Source organism: Molossus molossus, unplaced genomic scaffold (assembly GCF_014108415.1).
Source record: "Molossus molossus isolate mMolMol1 unplaced genomic scaffold, mMolMol1.p scaffold_m16_p_2, whole genome shotgun sequence".
Lineage (NCBI taxonomy): Eukaryota > Metazoa > Chordata > Mammalia > Chiroptera > Molossidae > Molossus > Molossus molossus.
This window is the reverse complement of record NW_023425355.1, coordinates 133,304,542-133,327,204: the sequence shown is the minus strand read 5'-3', so window position 1 is coordinate 133,327,204 and position 22,663 is coordinate 133,304,542. Positions and strand designations below refer to the sequence as shown.

At 31.3% G+C, this 22,663-nt stretch overlaps 1 protein-coding gene across 6 annotated transcripts in view; it reads left to right on the top strand.

The window, feature by feature from the left end:
- CNKSR2 (connector enhancer of kinase suppressor of Ras 2) overlaps nt 1-22,663 on the top strand; it is a 297,838-nt gene that overhangs the window by 151,967 nt on the left and 123,208 nt on the right. For 3 of the 6 annotated variants that reach the window (XM_036270511.1, XM_036270512.1, XM_036270515.1), the window contains exon 9: nt 13,738-13,884. The exons of the other annotated variants lie outside the window; for them this stretch is intronic. In XM_036270511.1, the coding sequence (XP_036126404.1) occupies nt 13,738-13,884 (147 nt within the window). The remainder of the gene's footprint in view (nt 1-13,737; nt 13,885-22,663) is intronic. 6 annotated transcript variants of the gene reach the window in all.

Below are 22,663 nucleotides of genomic sequence, written 5' to 3'. Positions count from 1 at the left end.
CAAATTGATTTTGGATAACAATGAAGACATTCTCTGACAGGAAAATATGTTAAAGTACATGAAACTAGTCTTCCTTAATAACATGATCAATTACCATATCTTTGTGTGCAAGTGAGAGTCATATTTGTGCAAGAATGGTGCATTTCATAAAATGCAGCCTGCTCTGCCCTTTTTTTTTTTTTTTTTTTGCTATAGCCTGCATTGTGGTCTGTATAGTGCTTTTACATTTTTTCTAGACTGTATTCAGAGGTGGCAAAATGGAAATTTTCTGGTTTTGTTACTATGAAAGATTTGATGGGTAGATGAATTAGTTGAAACAAGTATAGATGATTTGTAGTCTACAATTACCACTTCTATCCCTACATTCATTACCAGGGACATTAGATGTTGGCTATGATATAATAATTACATTAAAGTATGGCTTAATACATTTGAAATATATATTTAATCATTTTAATCCAGTAATTAATTGACCAAAATAGTGAGATATTGTCAGTATTATTCTATAACGATTTCAACTCAATAATGAAAACAGTAATGTTCCTTGTTCTGTTCTGAATGTTATTAGCCCAATTAGTAGTCCATATTGTTCTGTAATTTCAAAATTTCCTACTGCTACAGGTAGTAATTATAACATAAAATTGGATAACTATTTTTATTTTAAAATATATAGAAAAGCAATTTGAATTTTTTCCCTAAGAGTCTGAGAAACTTGAGTGAATCGCAGATGAATTAAAATACTATTTTTTTAAAATTGCTAGTATGGTATATCTTCAAGATGTCCAATTAGATATGTGTTTTGAGTTTGTTCTTTTTTTTTTTTTTTTTTTTTTAAAAAAAAAAAAAAAAGTATATTTTCTTACTTGAAATGAAATTGGAAGTTTTATGTCCTTTTTCATGTTGCTATATTTTTTATTGTAAGTGGCTTTTAAGCTTTTCAAATGAACATACTTCTGTGGCTGAGAAACTGTGGCTGCCAGGTAGGAAGAAGAAAAAATCATGAACATCCAAGCAAAGCAGACTGAGTCCTATTGCATGTCTTCCCCGCCAGTGAAGATCCAACTCTTCAAAGGCTGCTGCAGTCTCCCAAGATTTTTTCCACTTCATCTGCCACTACATCCCTCTCTCTGGGAGATACCTCGGCATAGTTTGAATCAGCAACTCTGCCCTCATGATGCACTTTTATCACGTTTTTAGCTGATGAGACTATTCAGTATTTATAGTTATTTGGGCATATTCCTAATGAATTTGTTAAATTTCATGTTAATCTTTTTGGTATGTAAGTGTTCTAAAGCTTCTATCCATATTAAGACTGATATTTTCTTTTTAGGAGTATCAGTTGAAAAGAGTGGAATATGTGACTGCTAAATCTAGCATTTGGAAATATTTTCTTCTATTTTGTGTAAATATTTAAAATATTTCTATTATTTTGAAAGGTCTTCTGGAACCTGGTGACTACATTCTGTCAAGAAATGGTTTAATAGATGTGGCCATAAAGGCTTCTGCAGTAAAAAATAACCAGGTTGGGACAGTCAAGAAGAAGATAGGCCACAGCAAATAGTCAAGAGTTGGGGCATTAGTTAGTGATAGGCGGGAAATGAGTACTAATGGTTCTAATGAGTACTAATGAGTACTAATGAGTAAGCTACTGGTTCTCATAACCTCCAAATGGTGAACATTGTTGAGCAAGAGTTAAATCTATCCTCTCCCTCTTGTTCCTTCAACCCTAGAACAATAGTAGAGTATTGATTAAAGGGAAAGCCAACATAATCAGAATGGATGGAGAGGTTGGTGACCTATTCAAAGCCCAGCTATCCTTAACCTTGCCTGTTACCCTACCGCCCTGATTCTGGACTTCAGCAGGAGGAGTGGGTCTTTGAGTGGAATCAATACCATGATATTGTCTAATCCCAGATGTGCTTGCTCTCTATATTTTTTTAATTTACTAAATTGTTTTCTTTTTAAGGTTTTTGTTCTAATTTCATTTTCTTCCATTTTCCTTTGCCATCTTCATCTCTTTTCACTTAACTATTCCTCTTCTATTTTTTTTTGCCCATTTTCTTCTGTTCTCTTTTCTCAAAGGAGAACATACTAATTATTCTTTATACCCAAAATATTGAAAACTGAGACCTCAAATAGCAATATTTCTGATGCACCTCACATCTTATTCTGGTAAACACAACATGTTGCTGGAGTGCAGAGGTTAACTATATGAGCGTGGTGTTGAACATGTTGCTTAATAAGTAGTTATGATAATACACGAAAATAACTCTGTTAGGATTGTAAGAAATTGGTATTCTAAAACAGCAAGTGAACTGTTCTCTTTTAGAAAGGAAAAAATCCTGGAGAGACATTTACCAAATATTAAAGGAAACAATGCATCATAGATTTCAGTTACTCATAGAAATATTTTATTTCTGATTCTGCCTTATATAATGGGTAGTTTATAAGATGATCATATATGTTTTTCTTTTATTTTACTTAAACATCGTGGATTTGATACAAATGTGTGGAAACTGGCTTTGAAGTGCCACATATTGATATAAACTATATATTTTATTTTGCCTAGATAAATCAATTAATTATCCAATATAATATTCTATGATTTTCTGTTATTAAACTAAAATTTATTATCTTAAGTTTTTATATAAAGGAAATTAAGTTGTATGATAACTTAATAATGGTAACTTCCTATTAACCAATTTATTTTCTCTGCAGATCTCTGCATCCTGATTTGTTTCTTTCTTATTTATGAAGCTCTTACTAGCTTCCCCAGGAAAAGAGTGATTGCTTTTTAAAATGGTTACTGGAATTTATTTTTATGATTAGACTACATCTTTCATTGTCAACATACATTTAATATGATCTAGTTATTGTACATGGACTTTTAAAAAGGTTTCCTTATAAGTGATTATTTTGTATGTGTAAAATGTATATCTATTGGCTGATGTTCTTACCTACTTCAACTTATTAAGTGTGCAACTCATTTGCAAATCAGTATCAATAACTGCAGCCCTCTTCCTAAACCTACCAAAAGGCAAATATGGGTCATTTGCAATTGCCTAAGCCACTTTCTGTCTGGAGGAAAGGAGGGTAAATTAGTAAGTAACATTTAACTGCCTGATGAAGATAAGACATTATTACATGAAAGGGAAACACCTTTGAACACCATAAAATAGGAAATTCAAGCAAAATCTTAAATCCTTAATCTTACATTCTTTTTTTTTTGTTATTTAGCCCTAAGATTCAGATGTAGGCTAAATCCACTAAATTAACATTCTGATCAGCAGCACGGCTGAAATTTTAGGTAATGTAGCCACTGATTACTTTTACATTTTCTTTCTCCTTATTAACCCAATAACTGGCAACAGAGGAGTTTTTTAAAAAGTGGAACGAATGGCAGAGAGAGTTCACTATAGCCCCATTTTCAGTGGACATTGAGTTACCCTTTTTGTCTGAGTTATTGGATGGCTGGGAAAATAACTTCTACAGTGAAAGTATTTACAGTCATTATGGAAGTTCATAAATTAAGTTTTCTATTAATAAAAATTTAGAATGTTGTTTATTTAGCTATGTATATGCATATATACACATGCTTTAGTTTGGTTTTAATAAATATAGACTTCTAATGAAATATTTGTATTTTCCAATAAACACATCTTTGTTAAATGTCTACCAGTAAGTAACATTATAAAGATTATTCATAGCTAAAAGTTGTACATTTTTAAGCATGTTACTTTTTAAATACTAGAGTTTTGGTTAATTTTAATTACTTTTTCATTTGGATTCCTAAATTAAATGTAAGCATGATTTTTTCCATAAGTATAAATGTTTTCTTTATTTTTTTCTCAGAATTCTTAGTAGTAACTTTAGATTTTTAGAAAACAATGTTTTCTTTTATCCCTTAGCTTTGGTGACTAGGACTCTACCTTTTATTTTTTAAAATACACATATTTTAATATCTTTGCAAGAACAAAAATGAAATATGAGAAGGAATGGCTGAAATGTAATGATTTTCAAATATGTGCAAAGCCCAAAATTGTTTTAAAATTTAACCCATGTAAATATCTTCATAAAAATTTTAGTTAAAAAACTGTATTATTATGGTTCTTTATACATATATTAATTGTTTTGTTTTTTAGGTGGGGGGAATGAGGCTCTGTGGCATGATCAAAGATTTACTCCCGCAGTCTTTTCACTCTGATGTGATTGTCTTCCTCCTACGTCTCCCTAGCATAGGCTTTCAGACTCACTCTGAAAAGTTAAATGACACCATGAATGCTGATGAAAGAAAAATAAAATTGACTTCTATGTAGTTTTCTTCGGCATATATGAATGTAAACAGTGCGACACCCAAAATAAACCTTTGGTTTTCAGAAATCAAAACCTTACCATATGTCTTATTGAAATGGGTGAAAGAAAAGAGACTTTGTGTTAAACTATATGCACAGATTTTTTATCAGCTTGATACAGATGCATAGACATCAGCTATACAAAGGCTGCAGTTACTGTAAGTGGTAGGTAACAGGAGATAATGTGAGTAATAGGATGTGGAAATGTATCACCTTTGTTGAAAAGCATGTGGGTGATTCATAAAACTTGAAGGAAAAAATTATGCTCACTATTTCTTCCTTCCATGAGCTTTTTCATGAGTCTGTAAAAAATATCTGATTTAAACCTTATAACTTCTTGGTTATACAGAAAAATACTCCAAGAAATAGTGAAAAAATATTACTACCTTCTTGTGGCACTCAGATATCCTTTCTTTCTTGGACTCCCTATCCATTTTTAGCAGTGAGAAATTATGTTTCTATGCTTCCGCTTTAAATATAACACACACACATATACATGACTGTGAAATTCACATGAAAATATTAGTTACTAAAACATGTAAACTTAAATTGTGAGTAGCTCAAATTGTAAAGTTAAGCCACATAAAAAATGCCTTAAAATGCTTTGATGTAGTCTTAGTTCACTGGATAAGTGCTTTTTAAAGTGAAGGAGGAAGATGTGAGATGAAGAGGGGCTCAGTGAATAAAGATGTAAAATTATGGAAGTTTTTTCTTAATGAAAATAAAACTTTTAATTTCCATATTTCTTTGTTTCAAATGCATGTTCCTTTTATTATTTCCCAAGGTAATCTCTTCTCATCATATTTGTAAAAATATCAATACTAAGGTATTACTTAAAATAGAGACACCTTGGCACATCTCTGAATACTCTGACTTACCTATTTAAATTACTTTGCTAGGATTTAAAATCACTTTTATGCAGATATTTACTTAACCAAATACATACCTTTCAACTTATATACCTTTATATTTGAACCATGGCTAATTCTCTTTCTATTAAGTACATGAATGATTATGGAATAGTAAAATGAGGAAATCTCCACATAACCTGTAGGATAATATTGTAAGACTTTCTCATTCTTATTTTGTGGGAAATTTTTAATTTAGGTGAAGGTGAAGTCTGTAGATTGGTACTCAAGATTTAGTACTTCTAGGATCTTTGAAAGATATTGTGTATCAAAACTCATTATTTCTGGAATGTTTACAACTATATATCATTTCTTCTGCACAGCTTGTTATGCTAAAGAAAAAGCATAAAATGTTGAACTTATTAGATACTTCAATAACTTTTTAGTAATGCAAAGGAACAGAACACTAATAAGTATCCCAGCACCAAAAAATTTGGGAAACAGTGTCGTTAGTCACAATGTGATGGGTTGTATATTGAATTAAGTCTCTTCAGTGCTTTGAAAACGAGCAGAAGGATGTTTGTGTATGGTGTGTCTCATTATCAGACATTCATATAAGCACACCTCAAGTATCTGAAATTTCCTTTGTGAAGAGTTGTCATTTATAAATTACAGCCTATGAGTAAGAGTATGTGAATACATAGGAGTGTGTGTAAATGTTAATGAATCTAATACTTTGTCTTGTGAAAGATAGTACCTCTGAAAATATTTTAAGAAATGTACTTTTTTCTTGTGCTTAGGTATAGAGGTGCTTTCTTATAGCTCCAAGTACAGCTGTGACAGAAAGGTCTGGGTTGATAGGCTTAAATTCTTACCTTTATGCTTATTTATAACTTTGTCTATGTGGGACCATAGAGTAGAGATTATTTTTACATATTGGTCAAATAATTCACCAGGTGTTGTTTGGGATCAGATAGACTAGGGCGGGTCCTAAAGGGGTCAGAGACAACTTCTTCCCTCTGTACCAAGAGAAAAGGAAGTCTCATCTCTTCAGCACCAACCCCAAAGCCTCTTCTGCACCTAATCCAGGCAAACCATTGTCCAAGGACCTGCCCACTTATGTTACCCTTCACCTGGGAACCTCTGGTATCTGCTTCAGCATGATCAAAACAATTACAAGGCCCATCTACAAGAAAGCAGAACCGCTCTGGCATTTAACACTTGGGATTACCTTAAAAATTTTCTTGAGAAATTTTAATCCTGTTGTGTTGTATATAAAATACATTTCAGTGTACAAGTTGGGGATTACACATAAACTAGTAAGTGATAAACCAGTAACTGCTTAGAGACACTGACTTTGGCTACCTTGGACAATAAGGAAGATATTATTAGTAGTTCAGCATATGTGAATAACATGTTTCTATAGCTGATAATAAGACATATTTTGTGTAAGATGCATGTGGTGGTTTTTAAAAGGTTCATTCTAGCCCATGAACGTAATGTGAATGAAATATTCTATTAAAATATTGAGAAAGAGGAACTTGGACTACTAACACCAACTACAAAATATTTTTCTGTGAAAACAACTTTAACAGTGTTTACATAATGTATATGCTAAAGCAGAATATTTCGTTGACAAATAGAAGCTATATTCACTTTTATATTTCTTGTCATAATCACATCACTATGAGAGTATTCAAGATGTAAATACTATTTTAAAAAACATTCATGTATAAGAAAGTTTATTTGGTAATTTGGAGTAAAGAATGTATAATAGTTTTAATTTTTAATTAAATTTATTAGGGTGACATTGGTTAATAGGATCATATAGGCTTCGGGTGTAGATTTCTATGATACAAATCTGTATATTGCACTGTGTGCCCACCACCCAAAGTCAAATCTTCTTATGTCATCATATATTAGGACCCCTTCACCCCTCATTCCCCCATCCCTGTATCAATTATATTACATTTAGAAAAAAATTTAATACTACATCTTGGTTTTACACACAAAACTAAACTCCCTTTGCATATCAAGGCACTTTGTCACTGAAATATGTGTATTATCATGTCTCCATGTCATCTCAGTAGTCAGTTTATTAATTAATAATGTGTCTACCATTTTAAGACACCTCATTGATTACAGGTTTATCCAGACAAAGACCCAATTTTTATTTTCAAAAAAATAAAAAGAACCCGGCTGGTATGGCTCAGTGGTTGAGCATCGACCCATGCACAAACAGGTCGCTGGTTCAATTCCCGGTCAGAGCACATGCCCAGGTTTTGGGCCCAATCCCCAGTGGGGGGCATGCAGGAAGTGGACAGTCAATGTTCTCTCTCATCAATGTTTCTATCAATCTATCTCTTTTCTTCTCTCTAAAATCAATAAAGAAAAAATATTTAAAAAAATAAAAGGATCGTCAAAATCCAGTTTGTGAGGATGGTGGGAGAGGAGTTGGAATGTGAGGAAAAGTATATAACTTTAATAAGAGGCAGCTTGTGAAAAAAAAGTCACTAGAAAGATACAAACAGTGTGCTATGAGATTTGCATGAGGAACATAAGGTTCTAGCTGTAAGAGGCATATTGCATTTAATATGAGCCATTTATGGATAAGTAAGATGTTATTGATGGGAGAAAAATTGCAAGTTTTTGCAAAGATATGGCCAAGGTTAAATGCAGTGATTGAAGAAAGTATGTACTTACTCCACCAACTCTTAGCCCCATATGGAAATACTGAAATTTGCTCAGACTAGTGATAGTTTGTCTCATGGCTTTCTTTGTTCCCTCATCCTCCACATCCCCTTCACCTGTCCAGCTCCTAAGAAATTCACCTTAGACTATTATGAAACCTTTGCTAAATCCTCAAGGATTGTTTAGATGCACTTGTTGGGGGATTCAACTGTACCCTGTATTCATCGTATTGAGGTATTTCTCTTTATTTTAAAAGTTTACTTACCTTAGCATCTATCCCCTGCTCAATAATGAGGCACAGACTGTGCTGCATGCAACATATTATCCATAATGCATGGAAGGCACAGAAGACTTGCTGATTTTATAAATTATGATACCTAATCTTAGCATATTATTCTTTTCAATATGTTTTCATTGATTTTTCTTTTAAGAAAAGGAAGGCAGAGAGAGAAAGAAACATGTTTGAGTGAGAAAGATAGACTGGCTGCCTCCTGCACACCCCCTAATGGGGATCCAGCCTGAAACCCAGGCATGTGCCCTGACCGGAAATCAAACCGGTGACCTCTCAATCCATGGGACAATGCTCAGTCCACTGAGCCACACCAGCTGGACTAATCTTAGCATATTAAACACTAAAATATTCTTGACATGAGAGTCACTGCCTTCAAGAAGCTCATCATATAGTACAGTGGTTCTCAAAATGTGGTTCCCCAAAAAATAGAATCATAATCACTTACTAACTTAAAAAAACAAAAACAAACAAAAAAACATGGAAATTATAGGGCCCCACCTCACACATACTGGATCAAAAATTCTTAAGGTTAGAACAGCAATCTATTTTAACAAGCCTTCCAGGTGAATCTAACACATGCTAAAGTTTGAGAACCACATTAAAGAGAAATAATGGGAGACAGCTAATGGCCATATTGATGAAGGACCTATTTGAGGAGTTGATATTCTAGCTGGCTTGAAGGGAAGAACACACTGTAGCTGTATTTTGAAGCTGCAAAAGTAGAAGCAGAAAAACCAGTTAGGACTCTGTTGTAAGTCTGGCAATTAGGCACCCAAACCAGAACTAAGGCAGTGAGAAGAGGCATTAGTTGCTAGGATCTATTATTTTAGCATACTTGGATTTAAAAATGGAGGAGAGACGGTCATAGGTGAGACCATACTCCAGACTTGAAAGGGTAATGGGAAACTTATTGTTGTTGCTGTTGAATGAGAGAAGGGATAATGAGTATGATTCTAAAGTGTTACATTCATTTGAACTACCAATAGGATATTTAGGGGAGGATGCTTGCTTTCATAGTGCCTTGTGCTTTGGAATCAAACAGACTTGAATGTGAATTCTGGCTTAACCACTTAACTATATTTACAATCTTGACAAAGAAAACTTAATCTCTTTTTGCTTCACTTTCTTCACATGTCAAATGGATTTAATGACCTCATAGGGCTGTTTGTTGTAAGAATTAAAATAACAAATGAATTAAAGGAATGTAATATAGTTATCAAGAATCTAGCATAGTGGATTATTGGTACTTGATTATGCAGGAGCCATTAGTATGGATGAACTGAACTGTCGGAATTATGTCACTAGAGTTCTATTTTATAGGAAGCAGGGGTGGTTAGAAAGACTTGGGAGTCATATGCAGAAAGTCGTTAGTAGAAGCTCTGGGAAGAGAATAGATTATTGTAAGAAAACCACATGAAATGTTAGAAAGGGGTCTAATACTTAGCCTAGAGAAATACTTCCATGCATTAAGATTGTGAGGAAGAAGAAAAGATGGAGAGCATTAATCAGAGATGTACCAGGACCACATTCCTTTACTTAAGCTAATCTGTTATCATAACATCTGTTTGCATTTTCCTACCCATTCTGTGTATTAGAGTTGAAATGTATTGTGACTTTGGAGATCTAATCATTTAGTCTGTGCAAGAATATTTAAACATCTTTTTTGGTGTTGAGTTCACTGTTTCACAAGTTAGCCAATTCCATTTTGGATGCCTTTGATTATTAAAATATTTTTATGTGTATCCATAACCATTATCTCTTAAAAAATTTTACCTTATTTCACTCCTTCCCATATTAGTGGATTATACTCCTATATTAGTGTTCACTAGAGTCCCTTCTTCCTTCTATCAAAGATCCCTCTATCTCCTAGTACAGAAAGATTTTTATTGAATCCAATGTACAAAATACTTTAAAATCATTTTTCATATTACTATTATATCCTCACATGGTTTCTAATTCAGGTCTATCATGCCTAATATTTTAAAACTATAGCCAGAAAATTAAATTATAAAATGAAAAATTAATCTTGAACAATGATTAACACATTGTTAAACAAAATATTTTACCTATTTTGCAGTGTGTATACCATTCATTATATTTCCCAAATTTCTTCAAGTTGTAAAACATACTTCCCTCACATTATCATACCATCTATGATATCATGCCCCCCTAAAATCTGTCAACCATAAGTATCTCAATAACAGCTAAAGATAAATAAATTAATTTCAAGAATTCACTACACTTCATTGTATGGCTGAAGATATGTTAGGATATCACAGAACCAGAGCTGGGAATCATTTGTCCTGGAGCTCTAGGACTATGTCATATTTCCCTTGAATAGAACATGATGCAATCCAATAAATGGGGATAATTGTTAAGAATTATATGTAGTAGAGAAGAGAAACAGAAATGAAGAAATGATCCAAATTAGGGAGTGAAAGTACTAAGGAAAAAAGGACTATTCAAATAAGAAGCATGAGGTCTTGTTGCTGATTATATGTATACAAGTACTGGGATGGAATGATAGAGATCAAACCTACCTATGTTATTGGGGAAAACAAAGTCACACAAAGTCTGAATTATTCAAACAGCTTTATTTTCATTCAGTAATTTTTACATGAACCTGACCTAACAATTAGGTATCTAGTGAAATTAATTGAATCAATAATCAATAGCTAATATAGCTCTTGACTTACTGAGCACAACTGAGTAATAAATTTTATTTATTTTACTAATCATCTAGAACTATAATGCACAGAGCAGATACGATTTCCCCATCACTACCTTTTACTATTTTAAATAATGTTGTCTTTTTATGAAAAAGACATTTATGATATTTATGACATTTTATAGAAATTTTCCATCCATAACCAACAGTCCTAATTAGGTAATTCATAAAATTCATGATTTTTTAATTGGAATGTTACTATTCATGAACTAGATCCTCCACTTATATTGTTCATTTTGTTGTTTATAAAAATAACTCATGTTTATTGCCAAAATTTCAGGAATAAAGTTATAAAGAAAATATATACTATATTCTTTACTCTCCTTTAATATAACCACAGTTAATGGTGTTGTATATATCTTTCTGTGGTTTCTATATATAATTTTTTATTAAGGTAGAATTTAATTAAATTTGCTATTTTGGAACTTAATTTTTCCATACAATTTTTATATCTCTTACTAATGGACATTCACATAATATACAGTTCTTGCTTGGTTTAAACAGTACTGCAACACATGTTGCACATTTATCTCTGCTTTTATCCAATTGTTTCATTGTGGTGGTACTAGAAATAAATTTGGGAGCCTAAGATATATACTTCATATGTATCTTGATGTATATTTGTTTACTTTGTTTAAAATATTGCTAGTGTTATCTCAGTGAGAGTGGGAAGGCTAATTAAAAAGTAGTAAAATCATATAATTTTCTACCATTAAATAATATTCATCTATAAAATTAAAATCTAACCAAATTATTACTTTCTAATAAAAAAAAAAAAACAATTCAACTTTCTCATAAAAAATACAATTCTGTTATTTTGAATTGTGTCCAAAAGAGTATAGAAAAGTATGAAGGAACAGGATAAACCAAATTGCACTGAACGCTACACAAGCAAACACATGCAGCTTTAAATTTTTTTTTAACTAGTCACAATGATTATATCATAAAATAAATGAAATTGGTGAATAGAAATCAATGTGTAATTCATCAAGAATAGGTATGCTGAAAGAAAGATATGGTTGTCTTATTGACTGCTTTAATATAGTTAGCAATGATTTGAATAAATAAGTGATTGAAATGTGGTTATCATTAATAAGTTGTTCATAAACTCTTTGTATAAACAATATGTTTTCTCCTTTCAAATCTGGAACTCAAAATCTGCTTCACATATTTTTTTGGCAAGCAAAATTAAATCTTGGATTTGAATTCACTTTCACTCTTGGCTTATAGAAGTGGCTGTAGGGACACTACTTAGCTATCAGAGTAATCAGAATCAATGTATTATACTTTGGGCACATAATAAACCCACTTATATATAATGGGAGACATTGACCAATTCCATTACTTTAGTTGATCTGCATTAATGTGACTTTAAAAAAAATGGCAGCTTCTTATTCATATTAGGCAAGTATTCTAATCATAACTTTGATTCATATCTGAGAAACCCTGAGGTTCTAAGCATTATAACGTCTCACTTAATTTCTGTCCTAACTCTTTCTCTTCACCATCACTCAATTCAGATATAATAGAGGTCATAATTTAAATGAATGCTCATCCATTATATAAACCAAAGTCTCCCATTATTCTGCAGTGGCTCCAATTCATAGTACTTCATCATAGTCTCAGGGGATCTGTGCTTCTTTTGGTGAAAGTGCTCATTCTTTCCAGTTTGAACATTACCTTCCAGGTAAAAACATGATTAACAGGCAAAGGCACCTATTCCTTTTCACTTGAGTGCCTAGGAAGAAATTATATCACTGTTACCCCATTTGCTAAATCCTCCTTACAATCTATGATAAATTTTGACCCAATGTATTTATATAACACATCCTGGAAAAATCTAATACATTAAAGTTGTGATAAAAGTTTTTTTTTAATTTTTCTTTTAAATGTTAAATGCATTTTTAATCCTTGACATAATAGGTATTTTTAATGTGTTTCTTTAAAGCATAGTTCTGGGATTTCAGTTATCTGATAATTACATAACTAGTTCATCTTAAAAACAAACTAACAAAAATTATTCTATGTTCAAAATATTAAAAGGATGATGAGTGAAATAATTTAATGGATAACGAGCCAGGTCTTAGGACATTTTCTGAGTACTTCAGTTTAATTATATAATATGTTTTGAGATAATATTCAAATAGAGTGGCTTCATTAAATATAGCACATTGTATTTTAAGTTTGTAGAGTCGTTTGGAACACATTTTCAATAGCTGCTGCATTGGTGTAGTATTTCCTTGTCATTTTTTATTTGATCTTATAGCATGGTAAAAGGTTTATTTTATTGATGCTATCTTCCTTGCACCAGAATGTTGCCTTGGTGTGTCAGTACCAGCTTTTGGTAGTATAATGTCAGTCTAATTTATAGACACTTGTACCACATATCTCTAAAAGATGGTGATGAGAAAGCATGTGTAATTTGTAAGCTCAGGACATTTCCAAATCCTTGTTTTCAGGCATGCAGATTTTAAAATTGTACTTGTGAACAGAGCTCGGATCTAGACCTTGCGCAGCATTAATGTTGACATCATTTCTTTAAATTCTAAATTACTCCATTAATAGGATACTGTTTTACTCTCTGCTTTGACGTGGTAAATGTCCATTAGCTTATCTCATAATGATATGGACTCTAATGCAATATTAGATTTGGTTAATCAACTCAAAGATAAAATTTCTTTCTTAAGTATATATCTCCTGAAAATTGGTAGGATGGTACACCAATTATGTTATTTTCATTTTTTACTAATCTTATTAAAGGGGGAGAACATTAAATCTTTGAATACTGTACCTCAATTTTATTGTAATGATTTTGCTGGTTACCAGGTGGGGTGGCAGTTGAAAAATTTGGTGAATGCACTACGAGAGGACCCGAGTGGTGTTATCTTAACTTTGAAAAAGCGACCTCAGAGCATGCTTACCTCAGCACCAGCTTTACTGAAAAATATGAGATGGAAGCCCCTTGCTCTGCAGGTAATGAAGCTTAATCATAAGTCATACACCATCATTTTAGCCATAGATTATCTCAGTAATGCTTCTTTATTGTGCCTCATCTCAGCAGCATATGGATTAATCTTGTATGCTTTTGAAAATTTGTTTGTGAAATGATCTCTTCACAGCTTATCCTAATAGGCTTAATTGTGATGAAATATGAAAGTTTCTACACTAAAGGTCAAATAATAAAGAACTCGGCCTTAATTTATAAACATTTAAAAGCATAATTCCAAACAAACCACAAGTTATTTCAAGCCAAAATATGGATAGAAATAAAAAATGAGAGGTTTCATATTTGATATAATCTTCTATTTAAAAGTTATATCCACATTCACTTCTTGAAGAAACTAGATGATAATTTATAGAATTATTATAAATCCTGTCATAAGATAATAATTTTTATTTATGAACAGTACATAAAGGAAGTTTTAGATAATAATTAAAATGTACCAACTGCATTTCACCTGACTGATCTTTTTTCCCTTTTCCACCCCTTTAGGGTGGAAAAAATAGAGAAATTATTGCATTAGAAATTCTGCATTTTTCTACAGCATGAAACATCATTCTAAATGTTATTCTGGATGTTGATAAATTATATTCATTAAGAAGCTGAGTTATCTCTGAAGTTATAAATATATAATTCTGCTTGATGAAAGACAAGGAAGCAATACATTTTCTTCCATTTCAGTCAGGACATAATCTTTAAACACATCATAGAAGAAATTTTTGTCCTTCATAAAACCTGCATTTTAAAAATAGGAGGATATTACCTTTCTTGGAAATATAATTTTTAAGAATTTAAATTGCCAATTGAAATAGAACACTTCCCATTCAGATTAAAAAGAAAAGCAATATATGAAAATACTATTGTTATCACTATGTAACTTGTTCTTAAGTTCTATATTAGTACCTTAAAGCATTCTTAGATTTTTTTCCCCCTAAAATCCTAAATTTTCCATTACACATGAATGGCCTTATAGATTATAATAATTTCTAATTATTTAAAAGTTTACTACTTATTGCCTCAACTTTGGATTATACTTAAATAACATAAAAACATAAAATGTTCTAACATTAAGTTCTTTACATTTTTAATGTGAAGCATTCTAATTTTCAAATGAATATATGTAAAACTGTATTAATATGTCCATATACATTTGACTTGCAGTATGTTTATTATTAAATATTTTGATGGTCATTAAAGTTCAGAGTTCAATGTTTGACTCATTAAGCCATAAATTAATAGATCAGACTTTACCATCACATCATTTTATTTTCTTGCATTATAAGTTGCTTTATTGTTCCAATCTGTAGTTTTCTATTGACATGTCTTCCCTTAAGAGCCTTCCTCAAAGTCTGAAAGATGGGAACCCTGAAGAAGAGGCCCATACTTTCAGCTTTTAGGTTTTCTTCTCTATATATGTGTAGTTAATTTTTCTCTCTAATCTCTTCTGTTTTACATTGAACACCAAAACGACATTAGTTTCTTGTTGATCCATGAACTCTGAGTGAATATCTCTAGAAAATAAACTGAGAATTTGGTCCCTTTTAGATTCTTTTACACAAGCTCAAACTGGCAGTTAAAAATCACTTTTATGTAAAATGCTAAAATTATTGAAAGACCAGTGTTTATTTTCTGCCACATATACATTTGGTATGTGTATTCAAAGCTGAAGAATAAAGACTTTAATTTTTAAAATTATCTCACATCATTCCTTAATTATAATATAATAATAATAGATTTTTAAGGTATTGTTTCCAGGTCCATTCCCAAATGCTACGAAATGTACCTCATCAGATCACTAATTATATTTACTCCTCACTGCCTATTCAGTTACTTTGAGTATATTTGTAGGTTTACTTTTTCAGAATGCTGAAATCAGATAAAAGAAAGTCAGCATTTATGTAAATGCTTATAAGTATTAACATTTTTGTAAATTTATTTCAACTAAATTTAGTTCACCTCATATATATTGTCTAAGCTCAACCCCTTATAGATAAACAATACTGTTGGGGGTGGCAGAGACCTGCTTTCAACTTCTTTGAAAATTGCTTCAGAGGTTGACTTTTTACAGAGCGAAAGGAAGAATATTCATTTTGAATTTTTTATGAATTTTTGGGGTAACATTTTAACTAAATACTTCCTAGTGGTGGTAAAACAAGATCTTAGGAGTAAGGGCAATGTTTAAGTCCTCTAACATGGACCAGCACCACCAGATCTCCCTGGAAACTATTTTGAAGACGTGAAATAATATCTTCACAGAGTTCTTTCTTGATCTTAAGGCTTTGGCCTGTGCCAAAATACAAAGACACTGGAAGCATAATGAAAACTATCTAATCAGAATTTTTATAGAAAGTAGATTTCAATACACCCGAAAATGGAAAAAACACGAGGGCACCAGAATCTGGGGATTGAAGATAGACTTCCTCCAGAAGGGGAAAGGTCAAAGAAATAGTAGGATGAAGGTCTTACAGGTGGTCTTGGATTCTTTTGTAACTTTGCCTAAGGCCACGTGTTTTGGCTAAGAAAGGACCTTAAATGAGGAACAAGGGCTTAATCCTCTGTGCAGACACAAATATCATTCTTATTTATTCTTGCTTCTGATATGTGTATAAATATGTTGGAGCTAAAATGCCCATTGACTCATCTAAATATAAATATTCAGTGTTCCAACCTGAAGACAGACATTAGGCCATTTATTTCTTCATAGGGTATACCAGTAGTCTAGTAAGAATTATTTAAAGTAGAGGTTACAAAAAGAAATAATATGTGGCATTTATTTAACTCAATATGTTCATTTCATCTTTTTCGTGTACTAGGTTTAATTTACCTACTAGCATTTTCAGATGAAATATGGCACTTTGTGTAGCATGCATGTAGACACTAATACATGCATCTTAAAATAAAGAACTGTATTCTCACTTAAGGGATGATTATTTTTTAAACTGACAAGTAAATGATTTGTACTTACACAAATAAAACATAATTTTATGTACCCTGAGGTAGAAGATTGTTACAGAATATCACATGTTTTAATAACCAATCTTTATTTCTAGAAGTATTTTAAAAGGATAGTAAATTATATTATTATTCAACTGCAGTGATGAATTTTGATTTGGAATTTCTTTGGAAAATCATTCATGGAATTATAGCCAAATAAACAAAAGCATACAATTCAGCTTCATACTCACAGAGCAATTTCATTAGTACATTTCATGAAATTTGGCAGCTCTTTTGTTAAATTCTTGGTTTCTCAAACATTTTACAATAGAACCGAAAGATACCTTAGTCAAATACTACAAGCAGATTTATTCTGGAATTGAATTGTGTTGTCATCTGCATTCATTTACAAATAGTAGAGCTATTTTACCTAAGACAGAATATTTTATTCTAAGAAAGCAAACTAGGGAATCCCTGTTTTCAGAGAGACGGTTTTAAAAACGTGTCCTTAATAGCACCCTCAACTAATGTCCTGGATTTTGGTAAGCAGGGTGATTGCTTATGGTCAAGTTCTTCCAATTCAAAGAAAAAATTTCAGGCAACTGTGGATAAACATCAAGGTATAATTTTTTATGTTTGTAGTTTTTAATTTGTGTATGTAGGTCATAAATATCCATGTCATTTTCTTCTTAAAAGAGATGTATGGCTAGACACTGACAATAATTTTGATTGAATTCATCACTGGGCATCAATTTTTTAAAAAACATTAAGAACCTAGCATTTTTGGTGAGAATACATTTCAAAAATGACCACTAAAATCAATGCTGGAATTCAACAGGTTTCATTAAACACAATTTTATATAAAATGACAGAAAACTGTACCATTAGACTTATGCTCCTAAACTGTATTCTAGTCTATAAATCTTTTAACTTGTGATAGTTTCTTGTGTGGTTTTGTGCTTTTCATTTAAAATTGTACTGCTTAGCATTTTTACAAGTTTTTTAACTTTGATCAGAAAATGAAATGAAAAGCAAATAGTCATAGCAGTTGATTTTGTCTGTCACCTGATATAACAACTGAAGAACACTAATTGATTTTGTTGTATTTCAAATACAGATATGAATGGTTGAAGTCATTCTGTAAAAATAGAAAAACAAACGATAATAAAAGTTATTTTAATATCAAAATTATATTCGGGGTGACTGAAAAAAACCTTTAATTAACAAAGTTTATGTTTCTGAGATTTTTATTTTAAAAGCATGTTTTGAAGAGGTAGATAACTAATATTAGTTAGGACACTAGAAAAGAACATAAATTTAAACTAAAAATGTAATTGTGCTGACTAGGAGGCAAAAACAAGTATATGTTTTACATGCTCAAATTGGTAAATAGCTGTAAGTCACTGGCACATCAATTTTTTGTTTACTAATGTTTAAGCAAATTAATTTCAGTCACATTTGTGTTATTAGCCAAATGCTTTCAAAATGTTAACACTGACGACAAAAGTTATGTTTTAATTTCTTTATTCTTTAGTTTCCCATTATTTCTTCAGTTACTACCCTGAAAATGAAGCTGTAATTTTAAATAATTGGAAGTCCAGTTTTAATGTTGCAGTATTAACTATGCCAATGAGACTGGAGTGCACAAGAACAAACACACTAGTGGTAGTCTCAGTACAATGTGCAAAATGTGGAAAAAGCCATTTTTGTCATGTGACTCCGAAGTTGTATATTATGTAACTATATGCATATTTTATGGACTTATGTCTGTATATTTTAACATATACAGATACGGTTTTCTGATCAAATCAGTGGTTAGGAAAAAAATGTTTTCATGGTAGTCTGATAGGAAAGGGACGATTACCTACTTATAAAAGAAGACTCTTTTTGTATTCATAAATTTGTATTATAGAAAAGCTCTGAAAAAAACTGAGAGTGGGACAATTTTGAATATGTGTGTTTCTCTTAGGTTCTTTTCAAATGAGTTACTATTTAAAAACTTACCCAGAAAAAAGCATGCCCAATAATTTTCCAAATTAAATCTAACACTTTTATATGGTTGAGAAACTTACAAGATTGTATGCAACATCTTGCCTCCCAAAATCCAGAATACATTTTCTCGGAAGCATTTGTTTAGATAATTAAGAAGAGAGTTGCTAAAATAAAATATTATCCTGGTACTTGTGTTGGGAGTTACAATAAAAATGTGTTTGAACTGAGTAAGGACTTGTTCGAATGTTCTGTGCTAGAATAATGGGGTATTGTGGTGCATTTGAGTCTGTGCTTATTCCTAAAATTGAATAAAATAAATGGCCAGGTGTTATACATGATGTCATCATTCATATTTCAATGGGTATTTTCCCTCTGAAATACAAAGCAAGTTCTTTGTGATCTTTGCATTAGTGAATTTTTGAGATAACTACCTAACATGTAACACACTGTCTTGATCTTTAACATTGGTGCTGTCTTTATGTCATTGGTTTCATCAAGACTTTTCACAGCTCTATGAAAGCTGGGTCACTCACCAGAGGAACAACTAAATTAAGATATGCTTGCCAAGAGTTGTTAAAATGTAAACTGTTTCAAGTAAAAACTCAACATCAAATGTGGTTTCTTTAGTATAGAAATTCTTTTCCTATAGTCCTTCCGACCTTATAGGTTTTGGAGGTACATTGATATCTTCCAGATATGCTCAATTACCTTTGAGATGCTAGAATTGGAGACACAAGGAAAGGACCTGAGCCATCAGAGGATTTAAAGTGAGATTTCAGTAATCCCTTACAAAAGCCGATTATTTTACAATAATCACAATTTTCCAATAATGTTTAATCTGGATGCATAGGATATTATTACTAAAGCATCATTCATGATTCAGAGGAAGATTTGTGCCATATCATATTATGGGACACAATTCAAACTGACAATGTGAAAAAATATATGTATACAGTTTACCTAGTAGGTTTCTGAGTCCTTTTGACAGTAGTAAGTTACCATTAATTGACCTGTTATAAATGTACATTTGAAGAGCTGTATATAATCATTTTATTTAGGATTTTAATATTTTAAAAGATGTATGCAAATGCCCTCAGAAATACATCATTGATTTGTTTTAGAAGAGTAAGAACATATATGTAAATGCATCTTCCACATTAGAGTCTCACTAAATCTGGACGGAAAGCTTTATGTCAGTAGGTCCGTTTAGACCTGAAAACTCAGTATTATGACAAGGTCCTTCCAGGAAATAAACACCTTTGGATAGAATGCAAAACTGGATCCTTATCATACTTGATTGTATATCATGGTGGATCAAGTTATACTGAAGCTTCATGCTAACTTCAGTGACAGATAGTCTTTTAAACCTTTGCATTTTATCCATGAGTGATGATCGTTTTTAATTATCTTCCCATACAGATTTTACTAATATAAAAGAAAGAATCAAAATGGCAAGAAAAAAAAATTACCCTTTATTTCTACTTTTTTTTTTGTAAATTGAAAATTCTTTACAATACAATGGTAATTGCTTTTCTTATACTATGTTATAAACAAATGATTGAAAGTAAATGTTGCCAAGATTAGAGAAACTATCCTTCTTCATTATTATATTTACATATTTAGTTTTTTTTCTGAAACTAAGGAAAGTGCCTATTAGAATTTGAATTGGATACTGAGAAGACACCTTTTATGATTTGAGGGAAGCTTTATTTGTCACTAGGTGGATTTGCACTTACTTAAATGGTTATTGGTGATAGATGTAATTTTAATACCACTTGTTAATGATAGAAATTTTTCACTGGTAATTTTAGCTAATAGCATCATTTATTCTGTGCTTGATTTAGTCTAAATTTGCCTATCTTTCTAGTGTTTTTAAATGCCTTTTTCATTATTTTAGTAATTTAACTTTGTACTCTTTCAATTCTTGTCCAAAGTTAGAAATATTTTTTAAGAGATTATTTCAGACTATCACAAAGACCTCCTTTTGCATTAAGTAGCTATTTCCATTTTACCATGAAGCTGGTACTTTACTATACTTATTTTTCCATTGCTTAATGTCCGTTTTTTAAATGGGACTCTCAAGAAGAATATTTATTTTTTAGCTTGGGTTAGCTTGACAAAATAGTACAAATAGTAAATAAAGATATACTGAATATATTTAATATTTACCATTCATTTTACTTGATACAGGGCAAACTGATTAGCCAGCTGATGTATGTATGATAAACCAATCGAAATATTTTGTATGATTCACCAGTTAATAAAATAACTAACCAGTTTAATTAAACAACAGGATTGACTAATTTTTTTCTCTGAAATAATAAGTTGTTTTTTCAACCAGTTAAATTTATTACACCAGTTGGCCAGATCAAACTTGTTATCTCTTTTAAAATATTTAAGAGTCTTTTTCTTCTACATATTTGCTAATTTAGCTAATCACATTAACCAACGACATTAATAGCACCCCCTTGCTGAAAACAGAAATCTAGAAAAAATAGTAATTTGATGGAAATTGACATGGCTAATATTTGAATTTCCTGAAAGGGGAAAGGCATACGTACTCTATGTAGACAATCCTGGTAATAGTCAAGGCAGAATAAAATACTCTGTTGAGCCTTACCTTACACGTCAGAGGTATTTAAATATACTTGTAACCACTGACTCTTATTTCTTTTTACTTCCTTTCTCCCTCTTTGTTTAGTGAGGTCAACAATATATGCGAACAAAAATATGTATCTTTAGTTCTATAGATGGATGATAAAATAAAAGGAGAGAAGTCTTCAAAATAGAAATAGTCACCTTAAAAGAGAAGAAAAAGAGAATAAAATCTTAAGTTAGATTATTTTTTCTAGTGCTTATGTTTTTAGAATCTTTTTTAGTTCACTTGTAATATTAGGGTATTTAAAAATAAGAGATATGAGAGCATTTAGAAAGCATCCTGAGTATAAGTTTTTCTCTCACAGTGCATCTGTTGGCAAATTTTGGAAAGTAATATACTATGTAATGAATGTTTTTTTACATTTTTATAATTATGAAATTTTTGTCTGATTTATTGTTTAATGTCATCTGTATTTAATACCAAGATGTCCCGACAGAGAGGAAAATAGTTATAAACAGAGTCACACCACAATGGTTATACATATATAGTATGTCTAAGTACTTGATCTAAAGAACCCATTATTCAAAGATCTGTTGTAGAGGCATGTAGTACATCCCTAGAATATAACTATTTCCTCAGGCTTCATAGTGTTTGTTCATACAGGTGACTCCTTATTACCTATGTAATCTCAGGATTTCCCATTGCCAAAATTTTTATTTCTAAAAGACAAACACAGTATCACTGGACACTATTCCAAAATCAGCATAGTTGAACATCAGTCTTTACTATGTATTTTCTTAATATCTCAAAATGCCTCAACATATAAAGCTTCTGACTTTTTATATCATATGAGATAGATTATTATAGAGTTACAAAATAATTGATCGATTACTTTTCCCTTCTCTCTTTAATTTCTACTTCACATATTTTAAAGCTTAACTGTCATTTTGGCAGTTAAGCTGTTAAGGTGAGCTGTGTATCAAGAAAGATAAAAACTGTGCACTGAGTCATAAACTATGTAGCCTATCCTAGGGACCTACATTGTACATTGTATTTATGCTTGACTTTTTAAAAACATATTTTGTTTATCTGTACAAAAGTATTGTTGCAATATAAAATAGTTGTAATATTCCATTTTTGTGTCCAGCAGTACCTGTTAAAGTAATAGAGATGTGGGTCTATATAGATATGCTCAAATTGTTTTCATACTGGCTAAAATGACATCT